Source organism: Bacillus rossius, chromosome 3 (genome assembly GCF_032445375.1).
Source record: "Bacillus rossius redtenbacheri isolate Brsri chromosome 3, Brsri_v3, whole genome shotgun sequence".
NCBI classification, from domain to species: domain Eukaryota; kingdom Metazoa; phylum Arthropoda; class Insecta; order Phasmatodea; family Bacillidae; genus Bacillus; species Bacillus rossius.
The window spans coordinates 73,980,669-74,008,024 of NC_086332.1; the positions used below are offsets into that span (position 1 = coordinate 73,980,669).

The following is a 27,356-nucleotide window of genomic DNA, read 5'->3' on the forward strand; positions in this document are numbered from 1 at the left end:
CAAACCAAATTTTAAGCAAACCTGGAACATAAATTTCGATGATGGTTCTGCTAATATGGCTATAGATTTTTTATATTCTTTCCTAATAAATTATGCTCGGGTCAGTTTTATAAATGCTTATGATAAAATTATTGTGGAATCAGTAGTTGTACGTGGAAATAAAATATTTTAAAGTTTTTCTAATACGATATCATGAATTGGAGATGGTATTGACCAGCTCTTTAATTTACATGCTAATGAAATTTTAATGTTGGTCCCATCAATGTCCATATTTATAATAGAAAACAAGACAAACAAGTAACAAGAGTGCGATTGTCCGGCTTGCTCTGCGATGGATCCGCCTCTCTGCTCTGTTGCAAGGTCAACCGAGACGTTTCCGACGTCTTCGCCTTTGACGTGGCTAGAGCCCACAAGCTAAACAGCTCCTGACAATGGCCGCAAAGGCCATTTTGTTTTCACATAGCAAACTGTTGCATCAAAGAATGCAGTAGTATATAAATGGCGGTTCGAGGACTGGTGGATGGGGTCCGCCATTTTGGATTCTGACGTCATGGCGGCCGTCTTGGATAACCTTGACCTTTGACGTGTGTGCGTTTTTAATTCAAAATTTTATTAGAATTTTAATATTTTTTTATTAATTTTAAAAAATTTCCGTATTTTTCTGATATTACAGATTTTCAAGATGGCGGCAGTAACGAACTATTCAAAATGGTGGCCATGAAATCTTAATGGTCTAGGTAAGTGGCTTAGAGCAGCTTTTCTATGGGAAATTTAAGCCACTTTTAGGACATTTCAAGCCATTGATGTTTTGGGGGGATAAAACAGGAATTTTTTCATTCGAAAATTGAATTTTCTGTTTTTGCAATTTTTTAGCGGAATTTTTTTTCTACAACCTGGAAATTTTTAAGTCATTTCTTTGGCAAATTTGTACAAAATTTAAAGGTCGAGGTCAAGATCAAGTTCATCCAAAATGGCCGCTGTGACATCATAATCCATGATGGCGGACCCCATCCACCATCCACAATCGAGAACCAGTCCCCGGACCACCATTTACATACTACTTACGGCGTATTTCGGCTGCCTCTACCGCTCCGCATGGAGACCGCGGTATCGAAACGGTTCCTCTGGTTCGATGGGCGCGCTCACCTGAGCGGAGCGCATGCGTCGCCTGAGCGCCGGGTCGGGGTAGCGCGGTGCCCCAGCGCGTCTCCACGCCTCGGCGGGCCCCGGCCTCGACCCCAGCTGCAGCAGCACGTACCTCGCGCCTGCGCACAACACGCAGCCGCGCCTGTCGTCTGCGCAGTCGGGTGCTCCCTGGTGCAGCGCAGCGTGCATCTGCTTGCTCTGGCCAGCGCATTGTCCTCGTTCCCGTGTGCTCTGCTGCCACGCAGCGCACAAGTCTCAGACACAACTTTGCTGTGTCATGAAAATTTGTTTTAGATTCCGGAAAATTTGTTATTTGGGACGAAAATTTTTGAAATACATTTTCGTTGTTTATTTCATCAAGAGCATAATCTGACATTTTTTTTATAAGGAGATGTAATTGAAAGACGTCATATTTGTTTCAACCGTTTAAATAAACATTTTATTCATATAATTAATATTTAAGAAGTTTTATTTTCAGCATTGCACTTTATTTCATTATATTCCTTGTATTTAATAGTGACCGACTGTTACAAATAGTTTCTCCTGTGAAATAATAATTGGCGTTAAGCATTTAATTATTTATTCGATCAGAATGACTACAACTGTAATAATATGGTCAGTAGACAATATTTTATGGTATTATAAAAATTAAGAAATGGTATGATTAAAAAATAAACTGATAAAAGTTATAATGATAAACGATGGTATACAAAATAAGTATTAATTTTAATTTTAACAATATAGGTTGTATCAATCTGGCAACAGTGTTCGCCATTTACTCTGTAGCCTCCCGAAATTTAAGCGTGAAACAAACTATAGACTTGATAATGAGGCTGCAATGTGGGCACATGTACGTCGACTGGATGATTATTTTCTTGGGGTTGTAATGTACGCCCCAAAGAATCAGGAGCCTGATGCCTACAGGCCAGGCTGCTTGGGCTCTGGAAGTCCTAGTTGTGATATTCAGGCCCCTCCACTGGATCGAGAGTTAAGTGATGTTACTGGCTGCGCAGTTAACTTGATAATGGCAGTGACGGAGGGTCCTGGCCAAAATGTCGCCTAGTCCCCAGCTTCAGCTGGAGGACTGTAGAAGGGCACATTGAGCCTGCCTTAGCTGCTACTGGTTGATGTGTCAGACCGGGTATATTGGTGCCAGGGTTTTTGGTTTCAGGGTTGTTAGTGCCAAGGTTGTTGGTGTCAGGGTTGTTGGTGTCAGGGTTGGTAGTGTCAGGGTTGTTGGTGTCAGTGTTGTTGGTGGTAGTGTTTATGGTGTCCGAATCAAATCAGACTATCGTAATTGCTATTGTGAAAACAAATCCCGGAACTGTTCCGTTATCCTCTGCTAATATTTACGAGGGCAGGCGAGTATAGTTGGCGCACTCACCGGCCGATGGCAGGTGCCGCAGTGAAACTGTGACGTTGGTTCCCGCGCCGCCGGCCTGGGTGTTGTTGCTGAACACCAGCAGCGTCGCGACGCTCCAGTCGCCACCGGCGCCGCCCCTCGTGGCCAGCACCGCCAGCCTACAGCCTCTCTCTCTCTCTCTCTCTCTCTCTCTCTCTCTCTCTCTCTCTCTCTCTATGTACACAGGATGTCCTACAACTCATCGTCAAGCCGAGAACCGTTCATAGGCCAGTAAATTACGGTTTTCAATTCAAAAATACGGAAATTCAAAACGTGTCGTTATTTTAGTCTTATAGTATTTTTTTTTTCGAAGTTTTAACAAATCTACTGCACCCATATTATTAGATACTGTGATTAAAATTTTTTTTAACTCTATCATAAATAACCCTACTATTGATGACAATTTTAAACGAATGTAAACATGCTATATTTTTTTGGGGAAAAAAATGCTGTCCTCGACTCATACGGCAACATTGTTAAATCGGGCAACTTTTGATTATTCACGCTGTAAAAAAATATGTTTGATATCTTAGCACATTATTTGTTTTAGTTTGCGATTTTTTTTTCAAACAGCTCGCTAGGTTGGCAAAGTAATTTTTCTTTTACAGTATCATTAGTCAAGTTTGCCCAATTACACATTTTTTGGCGGCGTACAGTCTTCCAAATTTGTTCTCAATAGTACAGAATATTTTATTTTATTTTGAATTGTTAACATTAATAGGCTTATTTATGATGGCGTAGAAAAAATATTTCATTAATTTGTCTAAAAATTTAGAGTAGGGAAGGTTATTTAGGAATTGTTTTTTTTTTTTTTCCTGTTATCGGCTTGACTATGAGGTACGGATGAGACTGTATATCTCTCCCTCTCTCGTCACAAGAACATGAAACATCGGGGCTGGCAGTCAGTCACCCGTTGCAGGGTCTCCACGCTCTTACTAAGGCTTATTTTAACTCACCATAAAGGCTCTAAATTGAGACCTCAATTGACTACTTTTCCCTGTTACAGCCAGCGGCGTAGATCCCCGCGTGAAGGGGGGAGGGGTAGGGGCTCCGGGCCCCCTTGGAATCAAAAAGCCCCCTGGGAGTCCTGCAGATTTTCGCCCAACGTTACAGCCTTTAATATTTTTATACACCAATCTACAAAGGTTTATTAATACCTTTTTATTTTAATCATCCAATTTTTTTTAATGTTATACGGATTGAAGTATGGCGAAAATTCGTGTGGTTATATGATGGAGCAGAAATTTTGCAGAAATTTTGGGAGTTATGTAATATCTATAAATATTCTACAAAATAGTATAGCTTGGATTTGAACTACGTAAAGGAATCCAATGCGTAAAGCCTTTGTGTGGGTAAATCAAACACGAATATAATAAAATATTTTTAAACTTTGGGGAGACTCATAATATTATCCTATTTTTTCTATTACTTATACCTGTTTAATATTGTACCTCTCTGCCATTTTCGTAAACTAACCCTATTTTGGGCCTGATAACTCATACTCGTATTTAGCGCCCACGGCTACTCAGAACTAAGTTTAAAGTATGAACTGTGCCTAATCGCGACGACGTTGTCCAGATTGGCCTTGCACTACTTGGTTGCGTACTGCGAACCTTCATGCTTGTCTTTGAGTCTTGCGGCACCGTTGGTTCAATCATTTCAAGTACCTTTGGCCAATTTTTCCCTGAAGGGCTGTGCTATACTAATAACCCTGTGGCTGTTAAAACATCGTTCTTCTCGATGTATGTTTTCCTTAAACTAAACTACATCCATCGTAAACAAACTTTATTCTGTTCGCAACAATGTGCAGAGTAACGCTAACGATCCATAACTACGCCCGAATCATGGCGATGCAAGCGCTGAGGAAAAAAACTGCAGAATTAACATAAGGTAGAATGCAATCTGGGTTGCGCAATAGCACTTTTTTTTTGTGGCCAAGATCTACGGTACCTACAAGCATGAGACACGTCCGCATGTCTTATTACATGCAAGTATTCATTTCGATAGAAGTTTTTTTATGATTATATCTCAGCAGCGGTAGTAATTTTGTGAATGGAACGAAAGTCGTATGGAACGAAAATGTGTAACCGTTGTGCTGCCATCTGTGGCAGATGGCACGAACCAAAAATCAAAAAGCTGAACGGTAACTTAATAGAATTTACAGTTTAGTGATTTTTAACCAGATGGGCAGTGATTTAATAAAATTCCTTGTCGAAAATCAGGTCCAAGGCCTCGGTTTGGGAATTTTTTCAAGTCTTTTTTTTTGTTGTTGTTTTTATCGAAGCCGTTTCATTATATAGTTTAACCCTCTGCAAAACGAATTTTTTGATAGTTGACTAGCTGCTCCAGCAGCGTAATCTAGTGGTTGGCGCGGAAACTATGTGTGATTCGCGTCCAGAATTTTAGTTGAAACACAATTTGCGTATATTTATCACGCTCGGTATGATTTGAAAGAATTATACCTTAAATTTCGTGTCGAGCAGACACACCTTGTGTTCGTGTAGAGGTTCCACGGATACGGTCATGGGCGTGTACGTATTATGCTTTGGGATTGCGTCTGTTGGATTGTTGTAATGGCTCTTATAATAACTTAATACGCAACTCTCTTTGCTTAAATTATTTTTCAGCTTGCCACGTTCTAATTTTTATGTGTTGTCAACAATTATTGTTCACGTATTTCTGCGTTTGTTAAATACCGCCCATGATCGGAACCAGTTGCGGTACGTTCTTAAGTGCTCTTATTAAAGTATATTTCTGTTTCAACGTATAATGTTTGCATTTGATCATACCGGACGCTTAAATTGCGTTACTCATTATCTATTTTAATTCACGCGATATAACACATTGTAATTTTTTAATCACCCTGGTTCGTATAGAACGTATTTATTCTTGTTACTATGATATTTCTTTCGTAATCAAGTATGTACGTAATCACGTGTGTGCGCACCTTACGTAAAATACTTAGTAAAGAGCACGTATTTTTGTATTCAATTTGATATTACGTGTTTTTACACGATTGTAAATAATTTAATGTTAGATTATTATTTTGTAATTTTTATGGATGTTTGGCATTGGGTTATGATCTAGCCATTGAAGCGTACATATACGTTTGCGCTTACCATTATTTAACTAAAATGTATCTAGTCATTTTTCCTTTCGAAGACGCTTATATACATTTTTACTTCTTCTATATCTTTACATGTTTACATTATTTTCTGGCTGTTGTACCATTTTGAATATACTTCTATGTTATTAACGTATGAATAAACGTAAACGTTTTGAAATTGCATGTTCTTTAAACAGGAACTAATATCTTACAGGTGCTGATAAGGAGTGAAATGACCGCTCTTGAATAATTTATCTCATATGATTATTCTTATTACTGTTTATATCCTCAGGGGGTTCAAGCCTCCTCTGAAAGAGAGATTATTAAAATACTTTATGGTCACTGTATGCTTCAGTATTGTAAGTGAATTTTCAACATGAGAATACGTGAATTTGTTCGTCACCGAGGTTCGATGTTATTCAAATCTGGCGAGTACTGAAAAACTCGCTCACTGTTCAAAACACTGTGTATTATACAACTCAAACATTCATGCGTCAAAAAAACTGATAAATGAAACAGATTTGAAGCTATTCGTACTGTGAATTTTGTTGCGATGGAGTGTGTCCATAAGTTTCATATTAATGGTGTTTTGAGTACGAAACTCTCTACCTCCGCAACCCAACTCAACCAATATTGAAACTTCTGATAATCCGACACGTTTGGGACTTCGCAGTTGCCGTATTACTGAAATTTCTGTATTATCGGGAGGCATCTTCCGCTATCACTGAACGCTAAGTTAAAGAACAAATACATCTGTAATATGGTTGTTTGGCAGAATATATTGTTTAGCAGGAACATAAGGATAAACATTTCAACACAAGTACATAAAATCCAAAACAAAATTTTCCGTCAACGACTAACATGTTCTGCCGAAGAAAACACGATGCCCCACCGATCACTTCCGAGCGATCTCGAACCAAAACGAACGCTACTGGCTAGTCCCAAAGCCGCGCAGAGCGCTTTCGACTACCGCTTAGTGTTTTCGACCTTTGCACTAAAACGACAGTTTTTTTTTTATATAGATAAGCTTGTTTGGTTTGCCGAAGTCCGTGCTGGACCATCGGGCATTCCAGACCGTTGAATGTCTATCGGAAGTAAACTGTACTATTAATTCAGAACTTAATCTTATATTCACTTTCAATTTCGGAAAATATGCGACGGGGGTGTTTATTCTAAGTTACTCGGAAAGGAGTTACTGATATTGAAGATTTCACGTATTTGGTATTTTAAGTTGCGCGTGGCGTCTCGATTATCACTGACCGCCGATCGGGAGAGCCAGACTGCTACTGGGCGGTTGGAACCTAACTTCACGATCGGCAACTCGCTTTCAAACATGGCGGCTTGGAAGCGTGTTCGCAACAGTTAACGTATATGCTAGATAACCACTCATTTACTGTATGTGCACTACTTACGTTATTCTTAAAGTAAATTTAAACATATTTGAAAACTTCTGTTTGAGTGCCTATTATTCCAGTCAATACGACTTACTTGGTACATAAAGTTTTTGCATTCTCCTCGTCGAAGGTATAAGTGGCAGAGTGGTTAGGTCATGGATTTGTAACCAATCAAAACTTTCTGTGAGTTAAAATCTCTCATTAAACTTTCTTTTTGTTTCGAAACTAAGTCGACTTCATTTTTGTTCAAACAGCTAAAGATTTAAAAAAAATTAAGTACGTAGAATAGTTTTATCCTGTTTTTCTAGCTTTATTAGCATACTAAGATTTTGTTTAGTGATGTTATTTTTGTTTTAATATCTTAATTATATTTTAAGACTTAAAATTTCATTGGCGAGCACTGAAAGACTCACAGAAAATTTTTTATTCATCAACATTGAAAATTAAGGAGTTAAAAAGTGTAACTTAATAATAAAAATTTTATATTTCTGAAAATAACGTAGCTGATGTTAAGAAATCTTGATTCTATAAAAACCATGCAAGAATTGCAATGCTCTATGCCATTTCCTGAAATTGCCCCCCAAGGGGATGAAAATTAAATACGCCTGTTCTATAAAAAAAATCACATCTCTGTAGCTAATCGAGCGTAAGGCGACAAACTTAAGAAAAAAACATAAATAGGTAGTGTAATAAACATCTATTCAAATATATATGGTCCAGTAAAATGACATTAGCATTAGTATTAGAATTCTGGACTTAAATATACAAATTGAATATAAACGACTTATTATTTGTATTTATTGAAGTGCAGACTACGTGTAGTTCTGATACGGTAAAAGATTAATCGAGAAGCATTCCAGTGTATGTGTTATATATGACATAACTAGTGGAATAACCAACGCATTGGTATAAAATCTGTTTATTGTGTAAAACTTAAAATCTTTTTAAATAGCTGGGAAATGAAAAACGTTTATATTTAAAAAAAGACAATATTTATTTACTGTATGAAACGATAACAGGAGAAACTCTGGTTTGGATTATGTTTCTACTAAGAATGTACTCTTGGTATTTTTCATAAAAGATCAAAACATTCTGGAAGAATCTGATGGTTCGAAATTAGTAAGAGGGGTTTTGCACCAAATACTGCCTGAACACGAGGCCTATAATCATAGTTTCCGTTACACCCTGTAACAAAACAGCGATACGACATGTTGAATTGCCATTAAGTACGACATCACGACAAAACCTGACATCTGGCCAGCTACAGAGGGGGAAGAAACACGTGGCGAGGGGAAGCTAGGATCCCTCCTGCTGACGTCCCATGCCTCCCTCCGTTTAGAAAGCAGGCCTAGAGTCCTATGAGGAGAGAGTGGGTTGGTAGGAGGAGTGTTCTGGAGTTCTGCCAACGGGCCAAACGTGTAGCATCCTATAAAATACTTTAAATCATAATACTTGGCTAAAAGTTACCATTGCAAGTACAAAAAAAAGCGTTGTGCCTGCCGCCCTTGACCGGCGGCATGTGTTGGCACTATGCGCAGGAACGTCACCTCGCTCCACCTATGCATCCACTCAGCATCCACTCAGAATCCACTCCACATCCACTCAGCATCCACTCAGCATCCACTCTGCATCCACTCAGCATCCATTCCGCATCCACTCCACATCCACTCAGCATCCACTCTGCATCTACTCTGCATCCACTCAGCATCCACTCCGCATCCACTCCACATCCACTCAGCATCCACTCTGCATCCACTCTGCATCCACTCAGCATCCACTCCACATCCACTCAGCATCCACTCTGCATCCACTCTGCATCCACTCAGCATCCACTCCGCATCCACTCCACATCCACTCAGCATCCACTCTGCATCCACTCAGCATCCACTCCGCATCCACTCCACATCCACTCAGCATCCACTCTGCATCCACTCTGCATCCACTCAGCATCCACTCAGTATCCACTCTGCGGACACGGCGAGGCGAGCGGGCCTCGCAGCTATAGCTGGCAGCGGTCTTGTGTACTCGCAACACCGACCGAGGGAACTTGGCAGTGAAGACGGTGCGCCGGCCCTACCACTAGCTGCTCTTACGAGACCTCGTTTACGTGGAATTTATAACCGAGAGGGCCGGCAGAACCTGACACTCCCCGTGCTGTGTTACCCGGAAGTAACGGGATTACTCGCAGTTGGCGAGAAAATAAAGTGTTACAGCGGCGGACCTGAATTTTTTTTTTTTTATCTATAATGTGTCCTCTGTACATTACATTATGAATACAATTAACTTTCAAAATTTTGGGTTTGATGTGGCTCAATTTTATTCTGAAACTATTACCACGCGTGTGCTGAATAGTTTTGAAAACAAAATGCTGAAATATATTTCAGATATGATAATAATATTGTATTTAAATAACACTGAAGTCAAAGAAGATAAATTAATATGACATCAAACATTATATGAGCAAAGGAACTAGTAAACAGCACACAAGTCATCACAAAATTCGTTCCGAACGTCTATGTGTGGAAGGGAGGGATAGGAAGTACTAAGGCGAGTACGCCCGTGGTCGGAAAACGTAAAGGAATGACGATTCCGTAGTCAGAAGAAATTTTCTGGAAATAACTCGGAGGTTGGCAATCATGCTCCGAAAACTCCTTACCAGTGCCACTCGTAGCTTAATGACGTACTTTACTGTGAAAATGAGCCTGCCTAGTAAAACTTTAGGGGTTGTGAGTTGTAGCACAGTCATTGCGTGTTTTAGGCCCATTAGTTACACAGCTTTAGCATTTGATGTGTAGATTATCTAATGTCAGGCTTTTGGCTAGCGTTCATAAAGATTTATTATTAGATACATGCTAATTTCGCGTTATTTTCTCATAGACTGTTATAAATTACAGTAAATTTACGGACTTTTATTTACGAAGAATTACATTTAAATAAACGTAGAATTCTTTGTAATTTCAAGTAACAGAATCTTCAAAGAAACTACGCTGTATTTCGACTTCAGAAAGGTAAACACACGCGTGGACAAAAAAAAATTTTTTTTTTTTTACGCTAGACTTAACCAGTATTTGAATGTTTTGTTGATATATCAAGATATTTTTTTTAATTCATGTCCAAAGCCAGTGAAATTTGTGTACCTAAATTTACAAAGATTGCCGTAAGAAGATCCCTTGATAATTTATAAACACCATTCTTCGTTATTTGAAGGTGAAATTTTTTTACAGTGTACCAGGCTAGCCTCCACCCACTTGTGCATAAACGTTTCAGTGTGTTTAGCTCATATGCTTCTACCACTTTTGATTTTCTTCCCGAATTTAATTTTATTGGCTCAAATGGATTTTGAAATTTTGCTGTTTATTTTTTGTTGTTCAGAGCGTGTCAAACTAACTTTTACACTATTATAATTTCATTAAAATGTATGACGAAACATTTGATAGCAGGCTAGAAGAAAAACATTACAAATTTCGTTAGATTGTTGGTAGTTTTACTAAGGATAATAAACCTAAAAGAATATAATCAAGTAAATGCGACTTTAGAGACTGGAACAATTCGCGGTTTCAGTGACCTCGTAGGTCTCTACACACTCGCGAAAATTGTTACAATTTCACCTGTTTTGTGTTACATCACAAAATGGAATTCTTTTTTTTTTCTATTTGGTTATTTGGTAGTAAAAAATCTAAAAAAAATCTTAATTTCTTTATTATATGCATTATGACATATATTATAATTAATTATATGTTATAAATATTTTGAAAAATGGTTTCTTCGAAACCTCTTTTGATAAAACCAACCTATACTGCAAGGGGTTAAAAAAAGAAGGGGTGATTGAAAAACAAAACAATATATATATATATTTCTTTACTTTCGGACCATAAAAACACTATTAAAGAATTTATATGTTTTTTTTAACCTACGAAATATCATCCAAAACTTTTATCAAAAATAAATTGTGATACGACAAACCATTACTACAAGTGGTGTAAATAACCAGTATTGAATGGACAACAACGCCATTACTCCTTTAGTAGGTAAACTATAAAATCTGTTCCGATTTACAATAAAATTCTTAAGCATTCTCTAAACCTTTTGGCTGGGATAATTTTTGATGAGGCGATCTATTACTGAAAGGGTTTAAATAAAATACACAGATAATTCACGTGAGTCCGGACATCCACAGAGGGCATCATCGTGGATACACATTTCCGTACACGAAATTAATAAACGCCGTATACCGAGAGTTAAGTTGTTACACACGAATAATATGGCTTTGCTATCTAAACAGACAAAAATTTGCTGTACTTTAACAAAATATTCCTTTGGAAACCATTTGTCAAGAAATAGTTTGTAACATTATACGAAATAGATTATAACTTTGTACAACACATGGCTGTAGTTATTTTTGCATGCACGAAAAATGTTTAGCGAGATTATACTGAGAATTTCTTAAGAAAATTGGGCGTATTTTTATATTTTAAATCATGTTTCATTCATGCATAATTTTTTTTTAAACCATGAATGTTTTAATCTATTATTCAATCATAAGACTTTATTTTGATTTTATTATGCTAATTAATTTGCGCAGTTAATACTGCTAAGCTATTTAGGTAACGGTTTACAAATAACTTAACACAAAGCATAAGTTCCTGGGTAAGAATCCGAACCCAATATTACTGCGAACACTATTTTGTCGATATAGAGTTGTCACGTAAATGTACAAAATTACAAATATATATAATTAATCTGGCTCTTCGCATCACTGACTTTTGAAGCCTCCGTGTCACAGCAAATATTACCAGGTTGGCATCCAACGGAGACAGTGTATTTTTTTTTTGTTTGGTTTGTTCATTTTTTGTATCCGTTTAAGGCGCGGTGGCCTCTTCTGAGTTGCAGCAGTTCGCGCAACAGGAGGCCATCAACTTGCACCAACACGACTCCACGGGGCGTGCTCCTCGTCACAACATGTCGCCTGCTCATTGGCTGCTCAAGCCGGAATTACAATCGCCTCCGTCCCGCCAGTATGCCCTGTATCATTGGTTCATCACGCCAGTCAATTGTTAACAGAATCCAAGCCAGTGAAGAATGTTTTGATCATTCAGCTGTTCAGCTGTTCAGTAACATCGCGGCTGTTTGAACACACGTCCAAACAATTCAATCATGACGCTAAATTTTTCTGAGGATCTGCTACTACCTTAGGTTAGAGAATACAACATAAAAAGCAAAAAAAAAATGGGTTATCGGAAGCTCTGATTTGGGAAAACGTTTTCACGGACAGATAAAGTCGTGTTTGGAAAGCGCTTGGCTATCAGCATGGCGCTGATGAACGATAGTATGACGGCCGATTGGATATATGACTAAGGCAATAGGGCCCTGCTTCAATCGAAAGATCTTAACCGGATTGCCAATTATTAGAGACCTGCAAAATTCGCGGATTCAATGACCTCAAGGATAGACTCTACTACACTCTACACACTTGGGCAAATGCCACTTGTTCATTGGTTGCTGACTTGTGAGTCGTCTCGACTGAGTGTCTGTGATTCGACACTTATTTGAGCGAGGGTCTCTAATTGGCCCTCATTGCTGCAGATTAACAGTGAACCAATTGCAGAAGCAGCGCTAAGGTATAATTATTTGAGTTGTAGCATATCACGAAATGAATCTGCGGATTTTGCAGGTATCTACCAATTATTCATTACTTATTAACTTAAGGGTTTCTCATTGGCCCAAGTTCCGTCACATAACCCTGCAGGCCGATCGCGGAAGCAGCCCATTTATACAAGTGTTTGGATTATAGCTTTTCACGCAATGAAATTACGTTTCACCGATTTCTGCATATGATTCAACCAAACGGGATCCAGACAGAAGATAAAAATGTGTCAGCAGCTAACAAACAAGTGTGTGAAGTCTAGCCTAGCGTGTACCAGAAAATAAAGCGCAATCTACACATCTCTACCCATAGAGATGTTTGCGTGGCGAGCCAGGTGGTGAAGCACACCAGTAGACGGCAGGACGAACGCTGATGCCCGAATGCACACGAGGTGCTCGAGCTGCAAGCACGAAGAGTGGGCGGCCTTGCCTGTCGTCGGGCGGACTGACATCCACGGACAGCTGGGCGTCTCCCAGCAGCGACAGCAGCGCCATGACCACGTACACGGGCTTCAGGAAGAACTGCGAGTGCGGTGGGCTGGTGTTGTTCATCTGGAACCTGCAACGTTCAAGTCTTCGCCACGTTAAACCGCCTCGGTTATTAGTCATGGCGTAGAGATTACAACCTTTCGTGGTGTATGTGTATGTATATTCGAGGGGGACCAAAAAATAACCGGAATCGTAATGTTGCGCATAATGAACTTGTACCAGTTGACGCCGCTAAGTAGCTGTTACAGGACCTCTCCTGATTCAGTCTGCCGAGTGGTGTCACCCAAAAATGACGAGTGTGGTTGCCCTGGCAAATATGTGTGTGTCTTTAGTGCACTCATGTGACGAAAAAAAAAGGACTCTTTTTATTTACTCGGCAAGAATGCACCGGAAACTTCACAACTGTACGTTGTTCATGAGAATCAGCTTTTTTTTTTCGTGTTACTAGTGCACTAAAACACACACACTAAGAACCAGAGTTACTATAGAAACTACAATAGTCGTTTTTGGGGACCCCACTTGGCAGAGTGACTTAAGGAGAGTTTATACATCAGCTTCCTAGCGGTAAAAAAAAAAAACTGGTGCTACAAGTACATGACGCGCAACATTACGATTCCAGTTATTTTTGGGACTACCCTTTTGTATGTTTATATATGTGTATGTGTGTGCGTGCGTGTGTGAGTTGTCCCATTACTTACACACACACACACATATACATATATATATATACACACACACCATTTTTATACATTCCAGTAAATTCATGCTATTTATAATCCACAAATAAAACTATAAATTATCTAGAACACCTCAGGGACGGAAGTAATGAAACAAAGTAATTTTTCAGCTACCAACTTTTGATAAAGTCAGCAACTTGTGAATCGTTATAGTGGGAGAAGAAATGATCTAATAGTAAATAAGAACTAGGTATCTCATGGTATGTCTGTAACGTTTTAATATGTTAGATCTTAAAAAAATGTTTTTTGCGAGTTACTTTGAGGGATAAAAATCACATAGTAGATAGGTAAAAAATTTCAAGTAAATACCCTTAAAAAAATTAATGTAATTTGGTACTTATTAACTATCAAATCTGGCCATATACAGTAAAGATTAAATTTTAAAATGGATTTGACTTCCTTACTAAATGTCCTTACACTATAACTTTTGTATGTAAGAGAGTCCGAGATTGATTAAAAGATGTTCTTAAAGATTATACAGAAATCACATTCCTTTGGGACTAAGCTGCTGCCCGCCGGCCGATGTGATGACTACGCCTTTGCAATGATCGAAGAATGCACCACGTATAAAGGAGGCGGAACATGTTCTTCATTAGGGGGTCAATGTTTATTAAATACTTTTCCTCATATTGAAAAATTATTTCATTTAGAATCAAACGTATCAAACATAACAAAAAGAAAATATTTAATAAATGTGTTGGCTTACTAAAAATTAAATCATACAACTTTGTTTTTGTTTAATTTAATGTGATAACTGCACACTGTTACGAACTGCATGTTTATAATTTTTCTCCAGAATGTGACGCTTGCAGTAGATTTATAATGGGAGTAGACCCGAAAATGGCAAATGGTAATATATGGGTTGGTGTCATCAATTATTTTCCATGTATATTTGATTTTTAAAACTTTTTTTTCCCTTAAATAAATACGTTAGCAAATGTTTCAAATTCAATTCACAGAAATAATTTGTACGTGGTTATAGTAATTTACGCGTGACTCTATAGTAGCCATTGAATAATAAATGCGATAAAACATTACAGCCCACTCTTAGACTCTCGACACCCCAGGAGGGCCAACTCTTTTGGTCAACACGCTTATGTTATATCTTTTCGCATACGTTCAAACTACAATAACTCACCTGTTCATCTTTCTAGACTACACATAATAACCAATCCTTCATGTGAATGTGACTCGCAATCTACCAACATTAACCATATTTTATTAGTGTCCCCAGCTGGAAAATGTTTTAAAGGGGCTAAAGGAATTACAGCTACCATTCCCGACGACATTCCCGGAAACATTAATAGATGAACCTTTTACTGTTTACCAACTTTCTCGATCATTATAAAATATTTCTATACTTTATCAAGTACTAATTCCATGGCTTCTGGAGCTGTCCTTTCACTTTTTTATGTACCGTGACCCAGATTGACTTGTCTCAAGCCAGAAAATAATTCTGTAACATAGTACCCCGATGATATTAACACATCATCCTCTCTCCCTCGACATTTGATTGACGTTCTGCTAGAGACAAAGTAAACTCCAGATCGTGGCGTGTGTTGGTGGCGCACCGGAACTCGGGCCCCGGCGCTCGACGAGGCGGGAAGTGTGTACACTCGAGGTGCGCGGGCCAGGCCGAAATGAGGCGAGAAAAGATTCGCACTAAATCGCACTGCCCGTGCCCTGCCCTACAACGACCGGAGGTATTTGGTGAGCTCGTTCAAATTTGACTTCAGTTTCCACGTAGAGTGGCACACGATACGAGTTAGCATTTGATGGAGTGCACCACCGTAGTTTGTTGGTGTCAGTAGGAGAAGAAACTTTTGTTTCGCAGTGCTGCTGACTTTGTCGTAAGGTCGCGGTGCGTCAGTTGTAGCGACGCGAGGGAAGAGAGGACTAATTACACTGGCAGGAACTCCGGCACGCGAAGAGGCCCTTTAGTAAATTTGTGTGGCATGACTTTAGTTATGTTTGAGAAAATAACCTTTTCATGAAGTTGAACTTGCAAAGCCGGGAGTACTTTAGTTTTGGTAACTTAATTAGGGCTATGCGCGCTAAAAGGTTGCGCACAAACTAACTAAGGTACTTTTTATCAGATGTTTTACATCCAACGATGACTGCAGAAGACATCACCGCGTTTTTGTGACTACGAGCGAGTTTACCAACTCGCTGTCCAACCTGGAGCTGACCGGGGTGAGTTCGCCCTCCCCGGGGTATACGAGAAGCGGGAGGTCCGAGGATTCTCTGTGGAAGCGGACCGGGAGCTGGGCCCCGAGGAAGTTATCGGGAACCTGCTAGCGGGGACGGCTGCACAACGAGTTGGTGACTCGACCACATCCCTGGGCGAGCTCAGGAGCAACGCGGCTCCGGCTACAGAGGCGGAACGAGTGGGTCCCGCGTCGTGGCCCGGTCCCAGGTTGTTTTCCTGAGTGGTGGTACACTCGGAGGTTCGGAGCCGGCGAAGCAAGCAGATGACTTAATTGGCGACATTGAACCAGGCGATAAACGGCAAGGTCACCAGGCATAACCGCCCCTCAATCCACGAACTCGCAACTGGCGTAGATTTTGGTCTCCTGGGTAGGAAGGAGTAAACTCGGGAACTCGTTCAAATATTCGAACGAGAAACTTGTCGACCACCTGTCGATTTAAGTAGCGTTTCCGCAAAGAGTTAGCCGTAAATACACTGGGTCACCAATATGTAGGTGTATTAACTTTGTTTACTAAGTAGAAATGTTCTCAGCGAGTATTGACTATGTTCACTACCGAAAATTCGATTGTGACTCCTGGTTCCAGGAGCTAGCGGCTGTTGGCGAGCCCACACAAATGTTATATTTTCATTATCAAAAGGAATAATCGCGTTTTTAGTTTTTGCAGGCCCGTGTACGCCAGAACGCCGTGCTATGCTATTGAGAAGTGAAATTCACGGTCAGGCCTCAAATGCCCCGTTCATGCGGGGCGTGAACTAAGTTGTTTACCTTGTTAACTTTGTTAGGTTTTGTCTGAATAAATGATGAATATTTTTTTTTTTTTTTTTTCGCTTCACCACTCTGTCATTTTTCTTAGTCAATGTTGTGAGTTAACCTCCAGCCAGAGGGACAACTGCACACAACAAGTTTTATGGCAGTTTTTACGGTACTATGTATGAGGTTTAGCCTGTTAGCTGTTGAGATGACTAAACTTGGTATTATTAAGGATAGTCATGATTTTATTTCCATGGCGATTTTAATAATGTTGTTAAACTGCACTTTGTGAAAAGTGTGCGTCAGGCGACTTATACTTCTGATTCAGGCCATAAGATCAATACAATTTTGTTTGTTTACCAGTTTCATTTTCGTCTACTATACTCTGCTAGTTTGTACCTTATCTATTGCTATAAATTTTTATTTTGCATTTCATTTATTTAAGGAGGTAACTGCAAACTTACCGACCGCAATAGGCTGGGATTACTGAGGGGTCTGTTTAGGACAGATACCTTTGTGAGGTATTGTGAGTTTTTAAGGTCCACCCAACTCCCAGCAATGTGGTAGTAAGTTTGCCGTGCCTTTCTTGCAAAGAGAGGGGCTACAATGTAACTGAATGTCATGTGGATTTTTCCACGATAGTTCTGCGCCTTTCCTCCCCCTCCCCATCAAGGTATATTCTCTTCTTGCAGATGTTATCCGTCCCCATGGTAGCCCCAGGGCCATTCAGAAGAAGGTAAATCGAATTGTGGGGGGAGGGGGTTGTTGTGTTAGTAATTGAGTTTAGAGATTTTGTTGATGTAATTCATAGGAAAAGTTAGAGGTTATGTATGTAACACATGCAGATCACATTTACAGTTATGGCCACATATTTTATTTTAAATTGCGGGGTTTGAAAAATTTTACATTAAATAACAAGGGAGGAGGGGGGGGGGGGCGTAGACAAACGAAAACTTGTTCCAAACCCCCCCCCCCCCCCCCCCCCCCAATTTAGAGGGTTGGTTTCTCTGTCCTCTGACCTGGCGGCGAGGGTGCGCTGGCTGAAGACCAGCGGGTAGGAGCTGAGGAAGCCGTTGTCGTTGCTGACGAGCTGGAAGGGCAGCCCCAGCCGCCGGACGGCGTAGTCCTGGTGCCGCGCCACCCCGCGCGCCACCATCGCCGCGTAGCGCGAGTCCCCGCGCCACCGCGCGCCGCGCCACCAGCCCGTCAGCGGGTCCGCCTCGCTGCCGCACACACGCGCCGCCGCGCTTGCCCGCTGCGCTGTGTCCCTTCCCTAACATCAGATACGCTAGATACTGATACCGGACAGTTGTTTTTCACGTTCAGTCCGGTAGATGACGGACGGTATGACCAGTATGAACAATATAGCTGTTTAATACACGTGGTACCAACATTATGGCATCGAAAAAAAAACTTTCTTATTTCTTTGTAAAAACTACACAGATTTATGGGGGGAAATAAACCTCCAGTGTCTTAAATTTATTAAAAAGAAGTGAATCGTTTGACACCATTAAATATAATATATAATTTAACGATTTATGTATTAAATATTTCTTAGTCACACATCTTGCTGCTAGGTTATTTTTCACAATATCGCCTGTGTTGTTAGTATAGAGCTGTCCGGTATAAGTCTCTAGTGTATTTGCTAAATGTATATGGCGTACGCAAGGGTGGGTGATAGGGAGGGGAGGTCATATCACTCCCCTTCCCCGAAGTTATTAAAAAATTTGCAAAATCTGTTAAGACATTGTGTTACTGTGTGAGAAGCCACGTCACCTACGGCTACTACTGTAGGCCCAAATGTCAGTGTCAATAGACAAGTAAGTATTTTTTGAATACACATGCTCAAATTTTATTATTTCTATTTTTTTTCCAAAATCTCCCCCCCCCCCCCCCCCCCCCCAAATTATTTGTACCCGCCCCAAAGAATAACCTAAGGTTTGTAGCGCACGCAAGGGTGGTGCAAAAGGCATATATCAACCCTTCTTCCTTTTAAGCTATGACAGTGGCGTACCCAGCTCGAATATCGGGAGGCGCGGATGACCGGGGAATTTTGGGTAGTATTATAATGATATTATAGTATTATAGTATATAGGATATTGTATAGTATATTATATGTAGGATATTATAGTATTATTATAAGGACTTATCGTTGTCAACGTTTACCAAAAAATCACCTGATTCGACCGAAATATCCGCTAACAATTATTTTTAGAATTAACATTTTAATTTTGTTTTTTGTCTATGTAGTTAATGTATAATAGGTAAGTATTTAAACCATATAGCCCATAAATTTTTTCAATAAGTTTTATTAAGTATGGGTAGTTTTCATCGATTAAAAGACATAAAATAGGTGACTATATGATATGATTGTAGTCATTTATTTTACTATGTGTAATTGATTTTATATCAGATTTTTTACAGTGGCCTTCGGCCTGACTTCAAAAAAAAATTTATTTGGTTTGTATAAAATAGGGGTTTCATCTAATGTATATGTGTAAATTAATATTATCATTTGCATTCTTCGACTCGTGAATTAGGTAGGAACTGTACATAATCGCAAAATTATTTTCATATTTTATGACAAGGACTATTTGGATTAATTACTTCTATAGTAGATAACAGTAAATAAAAATATTATCCGTTTTTAATGCATTTCTGTGTTTGAAGTCGGTTTTTTTTTATTATTAATTTATTTCAAATTTTTCAGTTCTTAGCAGTAGGTAGATCATCGAAGCACGCCGCTCGAATGAGGAAAATGCTTTTATTAAAATCTGATAGTCAAACAAATTAGATTCATATAGCAAATATTACTGAGGTTTTGAATACTTCACGGCGTACGTACACCATTATTGCAACTGATGAATCTCGCGAAGACGCTACTTATGGAAAAACACCACCAATAATTGTAATTCTAATTGGTTTTAAGAATTGTGGTGGTCTCTCACGCGTGATTTAGTTAACTGAAGAATCTAGAGTAATTCCGCGTCGAAGTATATGTCAGTGATGGTCTTGTTAATGGAGCTATGGGTATGGCAAAGAAAACTGAATGGCCAGCGCTAAGAAGGGAACAGTTCGAAAATGGTCAACTGCCGGATGCAGTTTTGATTCAATTTGATGACGATACTTTGGTAATAGGGTGAAAGATGAAGCCGGCTATGTTTCAAAGTGTTAAAGGATATGCAGATATTGAACGTCAAATTGTTCCATTTATTCTGAGTTGGGCCGTAATAGTACATTAGTTGCAGGGTAATACACTAAGACTGTCATAGATCTTGGAAGAACACCTTTTGCCAAAGGTCAAGAATACGCGCCTCTTTAGTCGTGTACCAAGCCTAAATGGACTGTCTTTGTATCATTTATAACCTGAAAATTTGTTAACCAAACCACAATTCCAGTCATTAGCTGCGATGCAAATATTAAGAGCTCTGCTTTTAGTTAGATGGGTGACCGCTAGTAGCATCTTCACCTAACGAACCGTATAGTTGACGCTCCCTGCTGAAACGTATCCACTTTAATACGATTGCATTAGTCGTGAGCGATTTACTGTCATCCGTCGAGGGATCCTGTTCTCTACCTCGGAATATTTCCACATGATTTTGATCAAATTTATATGGTACCACCCTGAAGTATCAGCTATAAAATTAAAAAAATATATATATATTTGTTAAAATTGGGAGACTCCATAAAAAGTAATGCGTGAAAGACCAAAAATACATGCATGAATGCATGCATACATACATACGGGTCAATTGAGAAGATACTTTTTCTGCAGTCGGTTAAAAATAACAAGTGTCATTGCGGTTTCAAGTGACGTGGTTTTGTAGCTATAAATATTTATTTGGATCCCGAGGAAAGACTACCTATTGCATTCGTTACCATGGAGCGACTTCCAGAAAGATTTTACCTAGTTTTCCGTTTCGTGGTCACTGGACCCTAATTCTTAAACCATATCGTGGAAGGAAAATAACACTACAGTACTAAATCTTTATTGAGACTTAGGCTGGACTCAAAATTATCCGTCGCATCCATACGTCACCCGTCCCTTCGTCATTCACGTGACCTACAGCCAATCAGATGACCCAAAAAATCCCATCCGTTCGTCCGAAAAAAAATTGTACCAACACTTTCGACGGACGAACGGATGAAAATATAAAATGAATAATGTCTGAACGATATTTAAATTATTTTAAAAGTATTTTTTGTGTATTTTTTATATTTAGGTGTTTCCTTATCATTATTTTAATTGCGTTCAAACACGTTTTAAAGTTTTATATTTAAAACAAAAATGTTTGCGAGAAACAAAAGTGTAATTAATAACATATGGTAACTCTAAAAAATATTAAAGAAATTTAATATTAAAAAACCAAACAGTTTATTGATTTATAAGGTACATAAACGTCAAACTAATAAACCTTTAAAATATATCTTTTCTCAAAAATGTATGCCTTCTAGTCAATTGGAAGCATCAGAGATTAAAATTATAAGACGGACGTGAGAATCATTGTGAATCGCTCGGTTTGTTGACGGACGTATGGCGGACGGACGGATGACGGACGGATGCGATGTATCGTTGATAGTGCATATTTATGAAAAAAAAAAAAATAGAGGTAAAATCTCGCTATCTAAGAAAAAATTGAATAGCTAACGAATGTAGCGGCACAAATTTGATATTCCAGCTACCTGGAAGTGGTGTAAATAAAAGATATTGTGAAGCTAAATGGTATGTTATCACGGTCGTAGTGGGAGTAGTAACGCGGTACCAGATCTCGGAGTATCACTAGCACGCACGAGGCATGCAGCCTGGACAACAGGGCCTCACTCGTTGGCCAGGGGCAGAAGCGCGAGGGCCGGGTAGGCTGAGCGCAGACGCAGCGCGAGCCGCACGCCCCCGCGCAGCACGGAGTCCTCCGAGCCGCCGCCCTTGCGGTGGAAGGAGAGCAGGTCCAGCGGGCAGCGGCGAGGCTGCGCGGCGCAGAGATCCAGCAGCCCCCAGCACAGCGGGTGTCTCGCGCGCGCCTTGAACAGTCCGGCCGGCCCGGCGAGCCCCAGCCGCGGGGAGGCCGCGCGCAATCCGCGCCACGTGGCCCCGGCGTAGCTCAGGTAGCCTGCCGGCGAGACAGAGCTCCAGCAGTAGCTTTAGGGATGCTTCCAGGAAAGACAGAGGTCTAGCAGTAGCTCAGGTAGCCTGCCGGCGAGACAGAGGTCCATCAGTAGCTCAGGTAGCCTGCCGGTGAGACAGAGGTCCATCAGTAGCTTTAGGGATGCTTCCAGGAAAGACAGAGGTCTAGCAGTAGCTCAGGTAGCCTGCCGGTGAGACAGAGGTCCATCAGTAGCTTTAGGGATGCTTCCAGGAAAGACAGAGGTCTAGCAGTAGCTCAGGTAGCCTGCCGGTGAGACAGAGGTCCATCAGTAGCTTTAGGAATGCTTCCAGGAAAGACAGAGGTCTAGCAGTAGCTCAGGTAGCCTACCGGTGAGACAGAGGTCCATCTGTAGCTTTAGGGATGCTTCCAGGAAAGACTGAGGTCTAGCAGTAGCTCAGGTAGCCTGCCGGTGAGACAGAGGTCCAGCAGTAGCTTTAGGGATGCTTCCAGGAAAGACAGAGGTCTAGCAGTAGCTCAGGTAGCCTGCCGGTGAGACAGAGGTTCAGCTGTAGCTTTAGGGATGCTTCCAGGAAAGACAGAGGTCTAGCAGTAGCTCAGGTAGCCTGCCGGTGAAACAGAGGTCCATCAGTAGCTTTAGGGATGCTTCCAGGAAAGACAGAGGTCTAGCAGTAGCTCAGGTAGCCTGCCGGCGAGACAGAGGTCCATCAGTAGCTCAGGTAGCCTGCCGGTGAGACAGAGGTCCATCAGTAGCTTTAGGGATGCTTACAGGAAAGACAGAGGTCTAGCAGTAGCTCAGGTAGCCTGCCGGTGAGACAGAGGTCCATCAGTAGCTTTAGGGATGCTTCCAGGAAAGACAGAGGTCTAGCAGTAGCTCAGGTAGCCTGCCGGTGAGACAGAGGTCCATCAGTAGCTTTAGGGATGCTTCCAGGAAAGACAGAGGTCTAGCAGTAGCTCAGGTAGCCTGCCGGTGAGACAGAGGTCCATCAGTAGCTTTAGGGATGCTTCCAGGAAAGACAAAGGTCTAGCAGTAGCTCAGGTAGCCTGCCGGTGAGACAGAGGTCCATCAGTAGCTTTAGGGATGCTTCCAGGAAAGACAGAGGTCTAGCAGTAGCTCAGGTAGCCTGCCGGTGAGACAGAGGTCCATCAGTAGCTTTAGGAATGCTTCCAGGAAAGACAGAGGTCTAGCAGTAGCTCAGGTAGCCTGCCGGCGAGACAGAGGTCCATCAGTAGCTCAGGTAGCCTGCCGGTGAGACAGAGGTCCATCAGTAGCTTTAGGGATGCTTCCAGGAAAGACAGAGGTCTAGCAGTAGCTCAGGTAGCCTGCCGGTGAGACAGAGGTCCATCAGTAGCTTTAGGGATGCTTCCAGGAAAGACAGAGGTCTAGCAGTAGCTCAGGTAGCCTGCCGGTGAGACAGAGGGCCATCAGTAGCTTTAGGGATGCTTCCAGGAAAGACAGAGGTCTAGCAGTAGCTCAGGTAGCCTGCCGGTGAGACAGAGGTCCATCAGTAGCTTTAGGGATGCTTCCAGGAAAGACAGAGGTCTAGCAGTAGCTCAGGTAGCCTGCCGGTGAGACAGAGGTCCATCAGTAGCTTTAGGGATGCTTCCAGGAAAGACAGAGGTCTAGCAGTAGCTCAGGTAGCCTGCCGGTGAGACAGAGGTCCAGCAGTAGCTTTAGGGATGCTTCCAGGAAAGACAGAGGTCTAGCAGTAGCTCAGGTAGCCTGCCGGTGAGACAGAGGTTCAGCTGTAGCTTTAGGGATGCTTCCAGGAAAGACAGAGGTCTAGCAGTAGCTCAGGTAGCCTGCCGGTGAGACAGAGGTCCATCAGTAGCTTTAGGGATGCTTCCAGGAAAGACAGAGGTCTAGCAGTAGCTTAGGTAGCCTGCCGGTGAGACAGAGGTCCATCAGTAGCTTTAGGGATGCTTCCAGGAAAGACAGAGGTCCATCAGTAGCTCAGGTAGCCTGCCGGTGAGACAGAGGTCCATCAGTAGCTTTAGGGATGCTTCCAGGAAAGACAGAGGTCTAGCAGTAGCTCAGGTAGCCTGCCGGTGAGACAGAGGTCCATCAGTAGCTTTAGGGATGCTTCCAGGAAAGACAGAGGTCTAGCAGTAGCTCAGGTAGCCTGCCGGTGAGACAGAGGTTCAGCTGTAGCTTTAGGGATGCTTCCAGGAAAGACAGAGGTCTAGCAGTAGCTCAGGTAGCCTGCCGGTGAGACAGAGGTCCATCAGTAGCTTTAGGGATGCTTCCAGGAAAGACAGAGGTCTAGCAGTAGCTCAGGTAGCCTGCCGGTGAGACAGAGGTCCATCAGTAGCTTTAGGGATGCTTCCAGGAAAGACAGAGGTCTAGCAGTAGCTCAGGTAGCCTGCCGGTGAGACAGAGGTCCATCAGTAGCTTTAGGGATGCTTCCAGGAAAGACAGAGGTCCATCAGTAGCTCAGGTAGCCTGCCGGTGAGACAGAGGTCCATCAGTAGCTTTAGGGATGCTTCCAGGAAAGACAGAGGTCTAGCAGTAGCTCAGGTAGCCTGCCGGTGAGACAGAGGTCCATCAGTAGCTTTAGGGATGCTTCCAGGAAAGACAGAGGTCTAGCAGTAGCTCAGGTAGCCTGCCGGTGAGACAGAGGTTCAGCTGTAGCTTTTGGGATGCTTCCAGGAATGACAAGAGTTCCAGCAGTAGCTTTAGGGAAGCCTCCAAGACAGACAGAGGTCTAGCAGTAGCTCAGGTAGCCTGCAAGCAACACGGTCTAAAAGACAGTTTTGTTATTCTGTAGGCAAGACTGAGGTGCAGCAGTAATTCAATTAAACTGCAAGCAAGAAAGGTTTAACTGCGATTTATGTATCTTGAAGGCAAGACATGTCCAGCAATAGCTAAGGTAGCATGCAGGCAACGTTTGGAGCCAAAAACGTCAGATTGCAAGGATTGCAACAGTGGTCAGGTCTACACTCAATTTAGAAACAAGTTACTTTGAAACACACAATGTCGATCCATAGAACATAGAATATTGCAATTAATAAACAAACAATTAAGAACTGTTGTTAATTAGTGACATAAAACTTAATACTCTTATTACTCACAATCACATAACTCAAATTAAAACACATGGAGTTTAAACACAAAACTTAGAAACATCATATCGTAGAAAGTTGAAACTAAGATCTATCACACTTAAGAATCATATAAAATAGAACAGAAATAACTTAGAAACAGTAAAAGTAAACACATAACGCCGAACCACGTAACTAAGAAATATCACAAGCACAGTTTGGTTCAGGCATAACATAGAAATATCCGTATTATGTGTTTTTCAATTACAATAGGTCCCCTCAGAAATAACGCACCACCATCTTGTATTATAAAATGTTTTGCTTTAAATTTATTTTATGTTTTATTTATAATTAATATTGACACGAAGAAGCATTAATAATTTATTTCTTATCTTGTTTAAGTTGTTCAAACACAATATTAATTAACAGACTCCTTACTAAAACCGTCAACAGTAATTAACTTGTTATACATAAATGTGAACTTACAGCTGATATAATATTTACACTATTCACTACTGTTGGGTTAAAAATAATATTCCTATATAGTTTCAATGTTTTTTCAAGCAAAAAATTAAATAGTAAAAAATAGCACTAGCTGCGATTAATTTATAAATTCTAATATAGCGTAAAGATATCACCCATTAGCTATATAATTTGTTTTATTGCAATTTAATTTTATTAGTTTTTACCCAGGATATTTATACTGAAATTTTACCACACAAGCCCTGCAGTTTGTGTTTTGTAGTTATTATTTTAATTTTTATTTTTTATTTTTATTATTATTATAGATATGACTGACATGAAGTGTCACGATGTATCTTTCACGTATTGGAGGTTATTCAATAACTGTGCTGTCTCATGTGTTGCACCAATACACCATTTATTTAGGTAATTAATGCGAATTAATTTATACAAAACACAAATGAATAAAGAGCTTTGTAAAAAAATACAGACTTTAATCTTTTTATATTTTAATTGTATCTCATGTTCAGTAACTAATAAATATTTAAAACGTAATGTAAGCAATAAATTACTTAAACCAGAGAAATTGGTGACGATAGTATTTCATCCCAGAACTATATAATTTTTTAAATAATGATACAAATCAAAACCTATTTAAAGGAATGTTATAATTACTTTTTTTTACAGTCACACAAATTTTGACCATATTATTTATTGATACTTTATCATTACTGTTATTATATTTAAAACATCATTTTAGTATTAAGATATTGAAATATCTTATCAATAATAATTCCAGCAGTAGCTTTAGGGATGCTTCCAGGAAAGACAGAGGTCTAGCAGTAGCTCAGGTAGCCTGCCGGTGAGACAGAGGTCCATCAAAAGCTTTAGGGATGCTTCCAGGAAAGACAGAGGTCTAGCAGTAGCTCAGGTAGCCTGCCGGCGAGACAGAGGTCCATCAGTAGCTCAGGTAGCCTGCCGGTGAGACAGAGGTCCATCAGTAGCTTTAGGGATGCTTACAGGAAAGACAGAGGTCTAGCAGTAGCTCAGGTAGCCTGCCGGCGAGACAGAGGTCCATCAGTAGCTCAGGTAGCCTGCCGGTGAGACAGAGGTCCATCAGTAGCTTTAGGGATGCTTACAGGAAAGACAGAGGTCTAGCAGTAGCTCAGGTAGCCTGCCGGTGAGACAGAGGTCCATCAGTAGCTTTAGGGATGCTTCCAGGAAAGACAAAGGTCTAGCAGTAGCTCAGGTAGCCTGCCGGTGAGACAGAGGTCCATCAGTAGCTTTAGGGATGCTTCCAGGAAAGACAGAGGTCTAGCAGTAGCTCAGGTAGCCTGCCGGTGAGACAGAGGTCCATCAGTAGCTTTAGGAATGCTTCCAGGAAAGACAGAGGTCTAGCAGTAGCTCAGGTAGCCTGCCGGCGAGACAGAGGTCCATCAGTAGCTCAGGTAGCCTGCCGGTGAGACAGAGGTCCATCAGTAGCTTTAGGGATGCTTCCAGGAAAGACAGAGGTCTAGCAGTAGCTCAGGTAGCCTGCCGGTGAGACAGAGGTCCATCAGTAGCTTTAGGGATGCTTCCAGGAAAGACAGAGGTCTAGCAGTAGCTCAGGTAGCCTGCCGGTGAGACAGAGGGCCATCAGTAGCTTTAGGGATGCTTCCAGGAAAGACAGAGGTCTAGCAGTAGCTCAGGTAGCCTGCCGGTGAGACAGAGGTCCATCAGTAGCTTTAGGGATGCTTCCAGGAAAGACAGAGGTCTAGCAGTAGCTCAGGTAGCCTGCCGGTGAGACAGAGGTCCATCAGTAGCTTTAGGGATGCTTCCAGGAAAGACAGAGGTCTAGCAGTAGCTCAGGTAGCCTGCCGGTGAGACAGAGGTC

The 27,356-nt window shown here is 41.0% G+C and overlaps 1 protein-coding gene across 5 annotated transcripts in view; it reads right to left on the bottom strand.

Moving 5' to 3' along the window:
* Window positions 1-27,356, bottom strand: part of LOC134530895 (alpha-L-iduronidase) — a 57,181-nt gene that overhangs the window by 15,847 nt on the left and 13,978 nt on the right. For 4 of the 5 annotated variants that reach the window (XM_063366183.1, XM_063366182.1, XM_063366179.1 and 1 more), the window contains 5 exons: window positions 21,700-21,985; window positions 17,897-18,100; window positions 13,122-13,265; window positions 2,531-2,667; window positions 1,147-1,265 (listed from right to left, as the gene is read on the bottom strand). In XM_063366183.1, coding sequence (XP_063222253.1) covers window positions 1,147-1,265; window positions 2,531-2,667; window positions 13,122-13,265; window positions 17,897-18,100; window positions 21,700-21,985 — 890 coding nt within the window. The remainder of the gene's footprint in view (window positions 1-1,146; window positions 1,266-2,530; window positions 2,668-13,121; window positions 13,266-17,896; window positions 18,101-21,699; window positions 21,986-27,356) is intronic. The other variant, XM_063366180.1, reaches the window with a different exon arrangement.